The 14,717-nt window shown below is 49.1% G+C and overlaps 5 protein-coding genes across 5 annotated transcripts; 2 read left to right on the top strand and 3 right to left on the bottom strand.

The window, feature by feature from the left end:
* Positions 1-542: 542 nt before the first annotated feature.
* Positions 543-5,572, bottom strand: N7479_005402 (uncharacterized protein; the record flags this gene model as incomplete). Its single annotated transcript, XM_057253099.1, has 2 exons — positions 543-5,439; positions 5,508-5,572. 2 exons carry the CDS (start codon positions 5,570-5,572, stop codon positions 543-545), a joined length of 4,962 nt encoding a protein of 1,653 aa, XP_057106961.1.
* Positions 5,573-6,332: 760 nt separating this feature from the next.
* On the bottom strand, positions 6,333-7,074 carry N7479_005401 (uncharacterized protein; the record flags this gene model as incomplete). The annotated part of the gene is made up of 3 exons (XM_057253098.1): positions 6,333-6,460; positions 6,514-6,600; positions 6,654-7,074. The coding sequence occupies 3 exons, from the start codon at positions 7,072-7,074 to the stop codon at positions 6,333-6,335; spliced, it is 636 nt and encodes a 211-aa protein (XP_057106960.1).
* Positions 7,075-9,065: 1,991 nt separating this feature from the next.
* N7479_005400 (uncharacterized protein) lies at positions 9,066-9,915 on the top strand (the record flags this gene model as incomplete). The annotated part of the gene is made up of 3 exons (XM_057253097.1): positions 9,066-9,131; positions 9,215-9,341; positions 9,407-9,915. Coding segments are annotated over 3 exons (702 nt in total), but the record flags the coding sequence as incomplete, so codon positions are not given.
* Positions 9,916-10,421: 506 nt separating this feature from the next.
* Positions 10,422-11,768, top strand: N7479_005399 (MmgE/PrpD family protein; the record flags this gene model as incomplete). Its single annotated transcript, XM_057253096.1, has 1 exon — positions 10,422-11,768. The coding sequence occupies one exon, from the start codon at positions 10,422-10,424 to the stop codon at positions 11,766-11,768; it is 1,347 nt and encodes a 448-aa protein (XP_057106958.1).
* A 352-nt stretch (positions 11,769-12,120) lies between these two features.
* N7479_005398 (S8 family peptidase) lies at positions 12,121-13,735 on the bottom strand (the record flags this gene model as incomplete). Its single annotated transcript, XM_057253095.1, has 3 exons — positions 12,121-12,315; positions 12,369-13,295; positions 13,367-13,735. 3 exons carry the CDS (start codon positions 13,733-13,735, stop codon positions 12,121-12,123), a joined length of 1,491 nt encoding a protein of 496 aa, XP_057106957.1.
* Positions 13,736-14,717: the final 982 nt, after the last annotated feature.

Here is a 14,717-nt window from a genome sequence, read left to right as displayed (position 1 = left end):
TACTTTGATGATCGTTACACTGTAAGGAAGCGCCAAACCTAGCACACGGCATGTAGCTCGTTGAGCTACTATATATTTAAAACAAAGTTCTACACAACCTCAAGTAATATCGCAAGCATTCTCATTCTGTATTCTAAGCATATATTCTGACGATATGTGCCATCCAACCATGGAATAGACGTAAGATTACAAGAAGCGCAGGAAAGATATGATAGCAGGTGCACGGGCAATATAGCAGAAAAGAACGCAAAAAAAAGCAAACTAAGACGCCACGCCGGTGCGAGAGTAAGGAGTAACCATGAAGAAAACCATGATAATCTTGGAATAGATGATAATGATGATCGACCCTCCGGGCCAGAAAATGATGATTACATTGATGTGTCTCTCTCGCTCTCTCTTTTTTGCATCCCCGCTCCGAGGAATGAGCGGGGGGAAACCAAGAACAGGTAATAGACAAAGTGGGGTAACAATGGATATGTACTCGAGAGATTCTATAAGATAGGGAAATAAAGAAGAAAAGGGCAATAGTAAGCGCCGTTGCTTTAAGAATCATCAACAAGACGCTTCTGGGTCCAGGCGCGCTGAGCTCCATCGAGAAGAATATCCATCTGTCCGCTGTTTTCGCACATGCCGCGGAAGAGACCGTCTTCTTTGTTGATGAGAGTCCAGGGGTGGTCGTACTCGATGACGCGGCCGTGGTCGAGGACGAGGACCTTGTCGTAGTCGATGATGGTCTGCAGACGGTGCGCGATCGTGATGATTGTGCTATCGCTCAGTTCGCGGAGAGTCTCTTGGATCTTGGCGTCGGTGGCGTAGTCGATGGATGCGGTTGCTTCGTCCATCATCAAGACGCGGGGGTTCTTCAGCAGGGCTCGGGCGAGGCAGAGGAGCTGGCGCTGGCCTTGGGAGAGGTTGGAGCCGGACTCGGAGACTTGGCTGTCGAGGTTGTTGAAGATGTTTTTATTGTCAACTACTGTTGCTGCGCTGCTGCTCACACCGTTGGTGTTGCCGTTGATTTCTGTCGCGGTGAGGGTGCTTGAGGTTGTGGGGGTTACGGTGCCTGAGACGCTGGAGCCGATTAGGTGCACGCGACGGAGGGCTGTGAAAATCTGCTCGTCACTGAAGAGACCGAATGGATCGAGGTTGCTGCGGAGCGTTCCGGTGAAAAGGGTCGGATCCTGGGGGACAATGGTGATTGCCTCGCGCAGGTCCCGTAGTCCGATTGACCCGATGTCAACGCCGTCGATGATGATCTGACCTGCCTCTGCTTCGAGACCGCGGAAGAGAGCCAACGCGAGAGAACTCTTGCCAGCACCTGTGCGACCCACAATGCCGACCTTCTCGCCAGCCTTGATAGAGAATGAAACCTCCTTGAGAACTGGGTCTAGATCGGGCCGGTACCGCGTACTGTATTTAACGAACTCAACGGCACCTTGACTGGGCCAATCGGACTCAGGTCGTGATTCTTCGATAACAGAAGCCGCTTCCTGGTCCACCTCGAGATATTCTCGTACACGCTCGACCGAGTTCATGTTTTGCTGGACCTCGGAGTACAGACGCACAAGCCAGAGGACGTTCTCTGTGAATGTGACGGCGTAGGTGAGTGAAAGACCAGCGGCACCTGCATCGATCGTATCAACGTTCAGCAATACAAATGTGGCGGAGAAGAAGGCGACAAGAGCACCGGTCCAATCGACACGGAGAGCGAGCCAGCGGTTGCTAGCCCAAAGGTAGATGTGTGGTCGGTTGTAGGCATTGATACGGCGGTGGTTGTCGACCATAAAACGAGGGCCATCGCCATAGGCACGAATAGTAACAATACCGTTCAGGGTCTCACCGAACTGCTGGTACAGCGGACTGCGCTGCACAGATTCCAGACGCTTGAGGTCTCGGGAAGAGTTCAAATAGACGGCACCGAGAGCAGTATACACCAGTGTGATGAACACACCAGCAATGAGGAATCCTGGCGTGATCCACGAGATCAGAATGACAATCATAATCACAGATGCCAGACTGTGGAGCATGCCGATAGCAACAGGTGCGACTTCCTGGTCAACGGACTCAATATCCTTGGAGAACCGGTTCATCAGTTGTCCAAGAGGCGTGGAGTCAAAGAATCGGAACTTGGCGTGCATGACAGCCCTGAGAAGGCGATCATGAATCTTCCATGATGCATGGAGCGAACCCCAGAACAGAACAGCTTCCCGAGACAAAGAGATTGCGATGTAGAGGAATCCCAGGAGTGCGTAGACACCTAAGTAATATGCCACGTTCACCTCGCCATCAGCCTCTCTCGTAGAATTTGCGCCAAGTTGAGGCAGACTCCAGCTGCTCACATGCCCAACACTTCCATCGTTGAAAGTGGGGGACTTGATGTGGGCCACCATGGCGTACTGGCCGGCATCCTCAGACCCAGCCTTGGAGGTATGGTAAGAGTTTGCCCACTGTCTGATCCAGAGGTTTGTCGAAACAGAACCCAATTGCTGCAGGCAGAATACTAGAACAGCAACAATCCAATAGTACCACGGACCCATGGCGCGGAGGTACATGCTGACAGTCGACCACTTGACACTACCGGTAGCTTTGGATTCAGAGAGCTTGGCCTTTTCCTCTTGGGCCTTTCCATTCGCGGTGCCATTTAGATCTTCGTCCTCTGCTTCATGATCCGACGGGGCACGAGAGAGTCTACGAGAGCTGGCGCGGGAATCGGGTCTAGACTTGAGGAACTCTTCGCCCAATGCACCAGTAGCAGCAACATCGCTGGGACGGCCCTGGGCGGTAATTCTGCCGTTCTCAAGTATCACAACATGATCCGATTCAGGAACAGTCAAAGCAACGTTATGTGTTACCAAAATACATGTGCGGTTCAACATCAGAGGACCAGTAAGAGCTTGGCGGAAGATGTGCTTAGCGGTATGGGAGTCCACAGCAGAGAGACAGTCATCTAGCAGCAAGTGGCGACCACTGCTGTAGATAGCGCGGGCAAGGGAGATTCGCTGCTTCTGGCCACCAGACAAACTAATTCCCTTCTCACCAACAAGAGTTTGATCACCAGCATCAAGGATAGCAATGTCACGTTCCAGAGCGCATGCCTTCAGCACTGAGCGGTAGCGACGCTCGTCATAGGGAGAAGCGAAGATGATATTTTCCTTTACGGTATCATTGACCAACCACGCTTCCTGGGCACAGTAAGAAATGCTGTCAACCAAGCCAGTTTCAGGGTCCACTGGGAGGTCTGCCCGGCTGGACATTCCACCAGGGAGATGGACACGACCCTCGAGCAGTTTCATTTCTCCAAGCATAGCCATGAGAAGGGACGTCTTTCCAGATCCAGTGGGGCCAGCAATGATATTAAGCTTGCCGATAATGAATTCGACGTCCACATTGATTAAACGGAAAGCTTCCAGATCGGCATCGGACTCGGTACCTTGGGGCTCGGCAGTGGAGGTGCTCCAGGATAGTGTTGCCTTTTCAAGACCAATCTTGGCAGGTGTTCCTGCGGCAGTACTATCAATGATTTGATCGTATTTGCCCGTCTCCTCCTCGTTGAGGTACTTGTCCACACGGTCTAGGGAAACCTTACATTCCTGAACGTGGGCCACCATATCTGCGAGCTGGTCCAAGGGCACACGCAGCAAGGAGAACATGGACAAGGCAGGGAAAGCGATAGACGGTGTCAATTGTTTCTTTTCAACCACAGTATACAAGAAGAAGGACAAGAACGTGATGAGAATAGGCGTGCCATACCAGACGGTTGCAGCACAGGACCAGAGGATATATCTCCTGCGCAGGGCTTTTAGTTCTCCTCTGCGCTTCTCGCCGACAATGTCTTCGAATCGCTGTTCCCAGGCAAAGTACTTGATGATGCGGATGTTTTGAAGGACTTCGTTAGTGGCATGAATACGGGCATCAGTGCCCTTCAAAATCTGGTTCTGGACCTTGTTGAACTTGCGGGCAATGAAAAGGTTGATAGGCAGCATTAGAGCCATCAGGGCGATACCAGCAAATGAGCTGAAACCCATGATGTGGTAGAGCAGAATAATCGCCATTGAGATCTGTACTGGCACGCTAGCCCACAGGAAGTGGAGATAGGCGCCAACCTCGCTCACCTTGAACGAATCAATTGCCATCAAGTTGATGATTGTGCCGACGTTGGCTTGACTGGGTTCCTCCGCTATAGGGTCTGGCTTTTTGCCAGTCTCAGTATCATTTCCATCCGCGGCCTTCTTCTTGCGACCAAAGGAAAAGAGCTTTCTCTTCTTATCCTTAGGCAAAACTGAGTCTTCTACGTCTTTCTGGGGAGCCTCCACCGAAGCGCCTGCCTTGCGGCGAAGAGCTTTGGCATAGATTTCACCAATGATGATCGCACGGATTTTCACACCCATCTTGCGACCAATGAACAAGGACTGTCCATCTGCCACACCCTGGACTGTGGCGCAACAGAAAAGAAGAATGGCGAACAACCAAGCCGCATTGGGCGTGGTCGACCGAGGGTCTTCGACGTACTCGAGGATAGCCTTGAGAAGTAGACTAGGCATGAAAACGAATAGATTGGCGAAGACTGTCCAGGCACCCTGCTTTAGAATCGTCCCCATGAAGAATCGAATCAGCTTCCATGCCAAAGAGCCTTTCATCTGTCTCTTGCGGAATTCCGCAAGCACGTTCGCAGCCTTCTGAGAGGGAGTCAGGTTCCAAACATCCTGAAGCTCCAGGGGTTGGCGATAGCCCTTCATGACCAAAGGGTCGAGCCAGGCAAATGTGGCAAGAGAGAACAAACTAGCCATGGGATGCGTCGGAGGCTCTAATCCATCTTCGTGCTCAACCAGAACTGGCTTATTGCCTCGGCGAGTGGTGAGTGCGATGATCAGCAGCACCGTACCCAAAGCGAACTGAATACTGCTGAGAATCAGGGCGTGTTGGGACAAGGGATAGATAATGGTAGATCGGAAGACCATGATGTTGAACAGCCACTGGAAGCCGTATAGGAATGCTGTATGTGTCCATAGTCTCGGCGCGGAGAAAAGATCCATGCTCGATAGGAGGAACCGGACCAGCACCAAGAAAAGAATATAGCCCCACGATACAAGCCCAGCCACGGCGGGAAGGGTTCCATGTCGGCCCCAGGCATGAGTCAACAAAATGACGATATATACCACAAGCTGTCCAATTAAAGCTGCAATTTCGAGTAATACAACAGCTATCTCTCCACGCGGGCGATCGACCTCGACCTGGGATTGTTCGTGTTGTATAGCTTGGGACAGAATTGTATCGGACTCGTTTTCCTGCGTCGCGCTGGGGACATCATCTTCGGAGTCACTGGTGGGGAGGACTTTGTAAGCGACACCTTTTCGGGTGAGGATATGTCGATGAGCGAGGCGAATGAGGATCAGCAGCAGCGAAGCGCTGCAGACGGTGAGGGGAAGTACGACCTGAAGAATGCTATTAAAAGGTATTTCGTGATCAGCATAAAAATTAAACGATCGGAATTGCCATTGGTGTGAACTAACCTGCGTTGGAAGCAACGAGACAGGTCGTCAATAGCCCAGATGGGGCCTTGACAATGCGGGAGCATGGTTGGCCGCAGAGCTCGCAGGATCTGAAGCTCTCGGGGCCTCGCGCGACTCGATCACACAGCTCTTCAGCTGGCGACGCTGATAAATGGTAATGCGATCGGGATTTGATTATTATGAACCACCCTTTAGCAACAAGATTTTACTGAATTGCCGGACAAGGCTGGCATCGCAAAGTCGAGATCAACTGTGACGCTGGGATGAGAGTTCCGGGACCGAGGGCCGTTGAAGCAAAAGAGCAGGCCGGGAGCTACTCGGATTCTGCAAAGCAAGGACCACCAAAGATATTCAAGTGTGTGTCGATATATGGTTCTTGGGGTGGGGGAAATTCGAAGTGAGAGGAAAATGGCAAATTGTTCCAAAACCGGCGGTGGACGGACTCCGGGTAGAGGGTGACATTAGCCACCAGCAAAGTTTGGTGGTGGAGCGAGGTACCATATACCCATTAATAATTTCTGCATACACTGCATACACTGCATACACTCCCGGAAGTTCTATCACAATGTTATTATCGACTTAAACCCTTTTGGGTGCCCGAGGGGTATTTTATATGACCTGTTTCAATCTGCTTATCGCGCGGAAAAACGGTTTATAATTGTTCTTACGAAGTATACTTAAATCCTGGAAAGTTATAACTACATAGAATTGAGGACTGTAATACGTATAGGTATCGGAAGCGCATGGACAATGAGATTCTCGTACTCCGTATAGCGCCTGTCATTCAATCGCGAAAGACATATGTACAGTCCGTGCATACTATTATTAGTGGTTCATCCACTCTTCTTGGTTATCAAGAAACGCCTCATCGTAGGGATTCCGATCCAGCCAAGCGTCTGGATTAAATGTGCGCCCAAAATGGAAGTAAAACCGAGTCAGGGTCTTGTTGAGTCCTTTGCTACATGTTAGCAGTTCTCTTTCTCTTGAGGACTTATCTTGAGCATACTATCCAGTGACATGGGATGCGCAGGTTGTAGGGAGAAGCGAGAAGTATGCTCGCGGAAAAGAATCAACGAATTTGGAATAGATGTGCCTTGCAGGTTAGAAAAATTTGTTCTGCAATTTTTGACAAGGGCGTTTAATCACCTTGAGGCATGCATAAATAATGCGCTTCGGCAGCGGGTTTACCACTTTCTACGTCTTCCAAGTAATAATCATTCGACATCCGTGTGACCCTTTGCATATCGTGCGTATTTGGCATAAATAATGCACCATTCGAGACTAAATAGGTTAGCAGGCAATTAATGTGAAGTTGTTTTCGCATACAATCAGCAGTTATATTTGGGTGTACTAAGCCATCTGCAGCAACTTCGGTTCCATCCTCGTATTCCCAGTCACCTTGTTTAAAATCTCTGTCATAAAGCCTCGAGTGGCGGTGTGTTTGAAATCGATACAAGCTTGCTGGAAAAACTGAGTGTCTAGACACATATGAGAAAGAACGGCGATTCGGGTGACGTGAGATGCTAAGCGCGGGGGCCTGCACATGACGAAGTATATTTTGGAACATCGCTATGCAGACCACGTTATTGTCTTAATATTGAATCCAGAAGCACAAGACTACTAATAGAGATGGAAATTGGTCAGAACCTCCAGAGAGCTCGATGGCAAATTTATCACATGACTATGAAGGGATAAATAGGTAATAGTATGTAGCCACTGAGTCAACTTGGAATAATTGTTCCAATACTCCTTTGATGGATCATAATACAGTTTATACTTACATGCTTGGGGATGACCTAAAGAGAGCTTTAGATGTTACTATAAGTATTGATGGTTTCTAGTTTAAATGCACATCATACGGTTTAAGTAAGGTGGATATACTAGGTAGCTCGTAGGTGGCTCCTTGTAAAATAAAGTTGCACAAGCTCAGACTTGGCACTGAGATAATAATTTTGGCATCTCTTCTATACATTAATGGTCATAGGCTGATTCGTTCCAGTGTTCATCATTTGTCTCGAATGTTGGGCCGAAGGTCTAAACCCTAGAAGAACCACTAGTTAAGCATCAATTGAGACACTCCATAACTATTTCATTATTGTTTTTGTTGACCATACATATTAATGATTCATAGCAAAACATTCGTCTAGAAGAAGAAGAAGAAGTCATTCAGTCGCCTGGGGGTATCGCTGCAATAATTCATCCGTGGTGCATCGCTGCCCCTTCGCTGTTAGAAAAGCCTCGATTTTCGCATTCCATTCTTTCATCGTCGTTAGACAGTATTTGTATGGGTCATATTAGAGGACCATATTGCCTTCCACTGTCTTCTTCTTCTCCGCTTGTAGTGAGTAATGATCGCGAAATTTATGGACAAGAATGAAATTCCCCGGAAGCTGCGTAGCTTAACTTGATAGAGGGAAGAGGTCTTCCAAGTCCTTAGGGTAATTAACCAGCCGTAACAGCATATCCATAAATAGTGGCACCAACGCCAGAGTTGACAGTGTGAACAAGTTCTGCTGTCTTCTAGGGCTAGGACGCCAGGCCCTATACAATCACACGGCATATTCGACCTTCTTACAACTGGAGGAAAAGTACAACTGAAGTCTTGGCCCAACTTCTTATGAATGTAAATTGATGATAGACTCAAAATATTCAACTTCCAAATATATTCAGTCTCGAATGTGTTGCGTCCATGCGGAGCCTGGAGCCGAATGGAGATGATTCATTCAACCTTCCACTCAAGTTCCCAAGGATATTTCCACCTGAACACTGGCTATTATGTATTGACATCTCGATGTCCTTGCATGGATCAAAGAAGAGTCCACATCCGTACCTATTCGAGTGGTTTATATAGTAAGACCACGGCCGTTCGATGATGAATCAATCACATCACTAGTACTCCGTTGACTAATGAGTAATTGTCGCACGAATTGAATAAGTACGGGGAATTCAGTATATAGAATACGAATACATAGTTGGCCGCTGCCTCTATCCTTAGGTAACGATGTATTTCAACCTTGGAAGAATCTGATTCATTTGGAAGATCAATCTTCTTTAACAATCGTTTTATATGTAATTTTTAATGCCTTTTTAGATATTTTTTTAATTTGATAGCTGGGAGAACCAAAAGAAATCCTGGAAAATATATTATTGAAGGCTACATAAGGTATAGAGAACGGAATAGAAAATTGAATTAAAGAAAATCTCAGCATTGTTACATCAAGAAATCGACTTCGATATTGCCCAGGTGGTATCGGAGGTGGCGCAATAGGACCACGACGGGCGCCTATCGGACGCCGACTGTTAGTCAGGGTCGCCACCGAATTTTCAGGCACCCGTTGGTCTCAATAGGCCTAGTAGCCCAGGTCTCGCCCCCAGATCCTCGTGATCCCGACATCATTGTTTCAACACCTGACATTTTCGACTGAATACGATTTTGGCTTCAATCCGCATACCGTTGCCGCCTTCGCCCTTTTTTATCTATATAAGAATAGATCCCTTCAAAATTTATCGCGAGTTCTTCTTACGCACAACGTCTGCACGTTTCCGTTTGTGATCACCATGGCGGAACGCATCCTCATGAACGAATTCAAGACCCTTCTCAAAGAGAAGTGGGTTCACGTCCAGGTACGTTCATTTTTCTTTCCTTATCGAGTGTCTTCTGGCACTTCTGCATTTGTATTTGCAAATTCCTGACATATTTTTCGTAGTTGCACGATGACGACATTTTCAACTGGGATGTCGCTTTGATCATGATCAACCCGGACTCAATGTACTACGGCGGATACTTCAAAGCCTCCATGACCTTCCCGTTCAATTATCCCTACTCTCCTCCCAGTATGATATCTTCCTCTTCTCCTGATATTTCAATGTGACTGACAAGATTTTTTTTTTATCATTAGAGTTCCGCTTCCTGAAGCCCCTCCACCACCCGAACATCTACAGCAATGGCAAGCTTTGCATCTCCATTCTCCACGCGCCTGGCGAGGATTCGATGTCCGGTGAGCTTGCCTCGGAGCGCTGGTCCCCTGCCCAGCGGGTTGAGTCGGTTCTGATTTCCATTCTTTCCCTGCTTGACGATGCCGAGCCGTCCTCCCCCGCGAACGTCGACGCCGCCGTTATCTTTCGCAAGGATCCTGACCTCTATCGCCGGATTGCGAAGGCCGATGTCCAGAAGTCTAAGCTCGATATTCCCGACGGCTTCGAGATGCCCACCCACGCTTCTACCGTCCGTGAGCCTGTGGAGAAGGAAGACATGGAAGATGACGACTTCTGGGCCGATAGCGATGTCGACAGCGATGTGTTCGGTGGCAGTGACTCTGACGACGAACTCGCCATGGAACAGTCGAGCGGCAGTGAGCTAGATCTGGACGAGCATGAGTCGGCCGATGAGGATTCCGCAGAGACGAAGGTGTAAGGACGACTTTCGCCTACCTTTGTCCAAGGAGTTGTCGCATGATGAGCCATTCCATGTCTGCTTCTCCGCGCATTTCCAGCATTCTCGGCGTACCCTTGTGATATTTCATACGATCGGCGTTCAGCGGGATCATTTTCAAGCATTATGGGTCTTTTATGGTTTATGATAACATGCAATACCCTGCTTTTAGTGTTCCACAGATATTTTAGCGAAATGAAATCAAATTTTAATATCCATGTTTAATGTTCTAGTCAAACTTTTAGCCACATTGGCGCTACACTATTCGATTCATTTGAACCATAAAATCCCCCGCCGAACAAAAGTGGACTCTCCTCCCCCACATTGTCCCCGCCCTTAAATCCGAAGAATGTACAAAGTACATATAGCTCCTATATCGGACACACCCATCCCAATACCACAACTATATCTACCTACTCACTAAACCTAACCACCGATCCTGAATAATATATTGAAAACAGAAACCAACCACCAATCCCAAAATGGCAACTCAAGCCCTCGCCGCCTGGACAGTCTCATTATCCTACCCCGACCTCCCAGAAGAAGTAATCCATGCCGCAGTACGAAGCTTCTACAACATAGCCGGCTGCATAGTAGGCGGAAGCGAACACCCCGCAACAACAAAAGCACGCAAAGCTCTATCCCCATTCTCAGGACCCCCAACCTCCCACCTCCTGGGCACCAACACTTCCACCGACGCCATGCACGCAGCCCTCTTCAACGGCATCGCCTCACACGTCCACGACTACGACGACACGCATCTAGACACAATAATCCACCCAACAGGGCCAGTCGCATGTGCCCTTCTCGCGATAATCCCAACCCTCCCGCGCCCCGTTTCCGGAGCGGAATTCATAACCGCGCTGGTCGCTGGTATTGAAGCGGAGTGTAAAATCGGCCTGGCTGTTTGGCCAAGGCATTACGATATCGGCTGGCATATCACTTCTACGACGGGGTCAATTGGAGCTGCTGTTGCTGCGGCGAAGTTACTTTCGCTAGAGACTGGACAGGTCGCTCATGCGATTGGTCTTGCCGCTACGCAGGTTACTGGGCTTCGGGAGATGTTCGGGTCGCATGCGAAGTCTTTTCATCCAGGGATGGCGGCGCAGAATGGGCTAGTTGCTGCTTTGCTTGCGCGGGAGGGGTTTACGAGTTCTGTTGAGGCATTGGAGGCGAAGAGGGGGTGGGCTAGTGTTGTTTGTTCTGGGGGGAATCATAGACTTGAAGAGGAGATTGCGGGGCTTGGGGAGCGGTGGGAGATTGTGAGGGATGCTTTTAAGCCGTTTCCTTGTGGGATTGTTGTTCATCCTGTTATTGATGGGTGTGTTTGGTTGCATGGGGAGTTGGAGAGGGTTGGGGTTGAGGTTGATGATGTTGAGGAGGTTGTTGTGGATGTGCATCCGCTTGTTCTCGAGTTGACGGGGAAGACGGCACCGAGGGATGGACTGGAGGCTAAGTTTAGTGTTTATCATGGTGGTGCGGTTGGTTTGTTGTTAGGGAAGGCTACACCAGCGCAGTATGAGGATGATGTTGTACTTGATAGGCGGGTTGTGGCATTGAGGGGTCGGTTTAGAGCGGTTCCTGATGAGAGTTTACGGGCTGATGAGTGTCATCTTGTTGTGAAAGTCAGGGGAGGGGCTAGTATTGAGAAGCATATCGATTATGCCGTGGGTAGCTTGGAGCGCCCCATGACGAATGAACAGTTGACAGCAAAGTTCGTTGACCAGTGTGTTGGGATTCTGGGAGAAGAGCGGACTGACAAGGCAAGTGAGTGGTGTTGGGGCTTGGAGAAACAAGCCGACATAAGCCAAATTAAGGAGGTGCTGTAGAGCCTGAATGTACGACTACCATGTAATCGCTAAGGGCCTATTGGGACATATTTTATAGTGTGCAATGCTGGAGAAATCATTGGTTTGATGAATCAAAACGTATTCTAAATCAGTCTGAACTTATGGTTGTAGACGAGTATACTACGTGAATCAATCAACGAAATAGCAAAATAGCAAGAAACAATCTGTGTATAGGAACGTAGAGGCGGGATAGACCCGCAGACTCGAGTTAGAAAATCCAAAAGACCGGGAAAAAAAAAGCCAAAGAAAATATGATGTGCGCCTGTGTTAATCCGTCCATATGCCCAAGTTATTGTGTTTGTCACTGACAGAACCCTAACAACCTTCTAATCTATGCAGAGACAGCATCCTTGATCTCGCTGTAGATAGCACCGAGCTCCCTGTGGAAGGCCTTCTCAGCGTTATTCATGATGCTGCCAATGCGCTCCTCGACAGTGGGCTCCTTAGCCTTGACACCAGCCTTGTAACCACCCTCAGCAACGATCTGAGTGTAATTGGCAGAGCCACCACCGTTCCAGGCCAGAAGCTAAGATAAGGTTAGCCTAATCTATATTCGTCTACACAGAGGGGAAAACTTACGTTGGGGGTGTCGGAGGGAATGTCAGTAAGTGTGCCCTCGGTGGCGACACTGATAAGAGCTGCCTTGAGCTGCTTAGGGGTGACATCGGCGACGGCATAGGCCGAGTCCTTGGCGGGTGCCAGGGAGACGTAGTAGGCTAGCAAACCGGCGATGTGAGGAGAGGCCATGGAGGTACCGGAAATGGTGTTGGTGGCATGCTCGCTACCAACCCAGGTAGAGAGGATGTTCAAACCAGGGGCGAAGATGTCAGTGCACTTTCCGTAGTTGGAGAAGTAAGCACGCTCATCAGCCAGAGTAGAGGCGCCAACAGTGACGGCCTTCTCGGCAGCAGCGGGGGAGTAGTTGCAGGCATCAGCGTTGTCATTACCGGCAGCAACAGCGAAGTGGATACCAGCGTCAACAGCGGCATTCACAGCGAGATCCAGGGTGCGGGAGCTACCACCACCGAGAGACATGTTGGCAACGCTGCCCTTGAAATTCTTATCGCCCTTCTTGGACTTCTTGATGTGAGCCTCGGCCGCCCATTCAACACCCTTGACGACATCGGACATAGTACCCGAGCCGTTGGAGCGAAGAACCTTGACAGCGTAGACATTGGCCTTCTTGGCGACACCGAACTTCTTGCCGGCAATAGTACCAGAGCAGTGAGTTCCGTGACCATTTCCATCCTCATCGGCATCACCCTGGGGGATGGTCTTGCCCCAAGTAGCACGGCCCTCGAAGTCAACGTGTGCGACATTGGTACCGGTATCAATAACATAGGCATCGACACCCTCACCGCCATCCTCGGCATACAAATACTTGTTGAAGTTGCCGAAGGAGAGGCTTTCACGGTGAGAGATACGGGCAAGACCCCAAGGGGCGTTCTTCTCAACGACACCATCAGCCATAGTACGGACCTCGGAGTCCTTCTCAATGTATTCAACCTGTTTTTGAGTTACATTAGCCGCCGACCTCGGGAACTCCCGCAAGGAGGGAAGGGAATAGGATTACTCACATCAGGATGACGGCGGACCTGCTCGATGACATCCTCATGGAAGTGACCAGCATATCCCATAAGTGAGTCACCAATTTGGAAGGTGTGCTTCAAGCCCATGAAAGCCTCATAGTTATAATCGAACAGAGAGCGCTTCTTCAACTCCATCCGACCGGCTTGAGCGGTGTGCATCTCCTGCAACCAGCTTTGATGAGCGGACGCAGATTTCGAGTCAACATGCTTCTTGAATACAATGATGTAGGAATCGGGAATATCTTGTGAGGTCATGGAGGAGAGGATAGGAGCGGCGTCATTGTGAATGGAGCCCACTGCCACGGGTGAAGCAGCTGCCAACAACGGGAGGAGTGTTAGGCTGATGAAGCCTTTCATACTGGGCAAAGTGGAAAGTTTAACTGGGCAAAAAGAAGGGTAAATAGGTAAACAATAATTGTAGGTTGGAAAGGATGGGTGAAGGATAGATTGGATGGAGAGGAGAAGGAAGAAGATGAGGAGAAGAGCAGCAGGTGAGGCTTATCTAGGGAGGAGACGGGGGATCGATGATGCAAGCGGGCCATTACATACGGTTACGACGCCGGATGACCTGTCCATGTCGATCTGGTGGAGAACCGACTGAGAACGGGGTACCCGATACTGTATGGTATGGTAACCCTTGTTTCAGGAACCTTGGAAGTTGGGGAAGATAAAGAGTGTTCACATGTCATCGCATATGATATGGCCATATGTTACTATATGAAGTATGATTTTAACTTGATTTTATACATAAATACCTTCGGGGAACAAATAAGAGGTAAAATAAAGCACCTATAGCAAGGTGTTGCAGTTGGTCACCTTCCCCGGGTACCTGGAAAGTCTGATCATCTTGTTATAGGCTATAGGCAACCTCCCCTTCGCACGGCCCAGTTTCTCCAAGGCAACTCACCCTCCGAAGTCGCGTGCTTTGTGCTCGGGTGACTCAACTGGTATCTGCCCCCTTGTCCTGCATGGGAGTTCCATTATTGGATACAGCTGTCCCAATCTGCGGAGAAGCCAACACATCATAGGATCACCTTTCAAGCTTCTCCACATTGCTCAGAGCTGCCTTATCGTTCTTATCATGTCCTATCAGTGATTGTAATTTTGTATCTTACCGTTCTAATACAATACAATAACAGGGCTGTGTCCAGATGTCTCCAGCCCCAAACTGAGTCACCTGATATTCAAGTTTCCCCTCCCCGATAGCGAATTACAGAGGTGGCTGAATATTTGATATGGGGCTCTGATGACGAGAGCGCTGCAAGTTTTCCTAACCGCTAGCCTTCCTATCTTGGCACTAGCACTGTTACATACCAATGCAGACCGCTGTACCCGCTAT

The sequence above is a fragment of the Penicillium vulpinum genome (genome assembly GCF_028829585.1).
Source record: "Penicillium vulpinum strain IBT 29486 chromosome Unknown utg000003l_segment0_segment0, whole genome shotgun sequence".
Classification (NCBI taxonomy): domain Eukaryota; kingdom Fungi; phylum Ascomycota; class Eurotiomycetes; order Eurotiales; family Aspergillaceae; genus Penicillium; species Penicillium vulpinum.
Note: the sequence above shows the minus strand (reverse complement) of the source record. Positions and strands in the feature narration are given on the sequence as shown.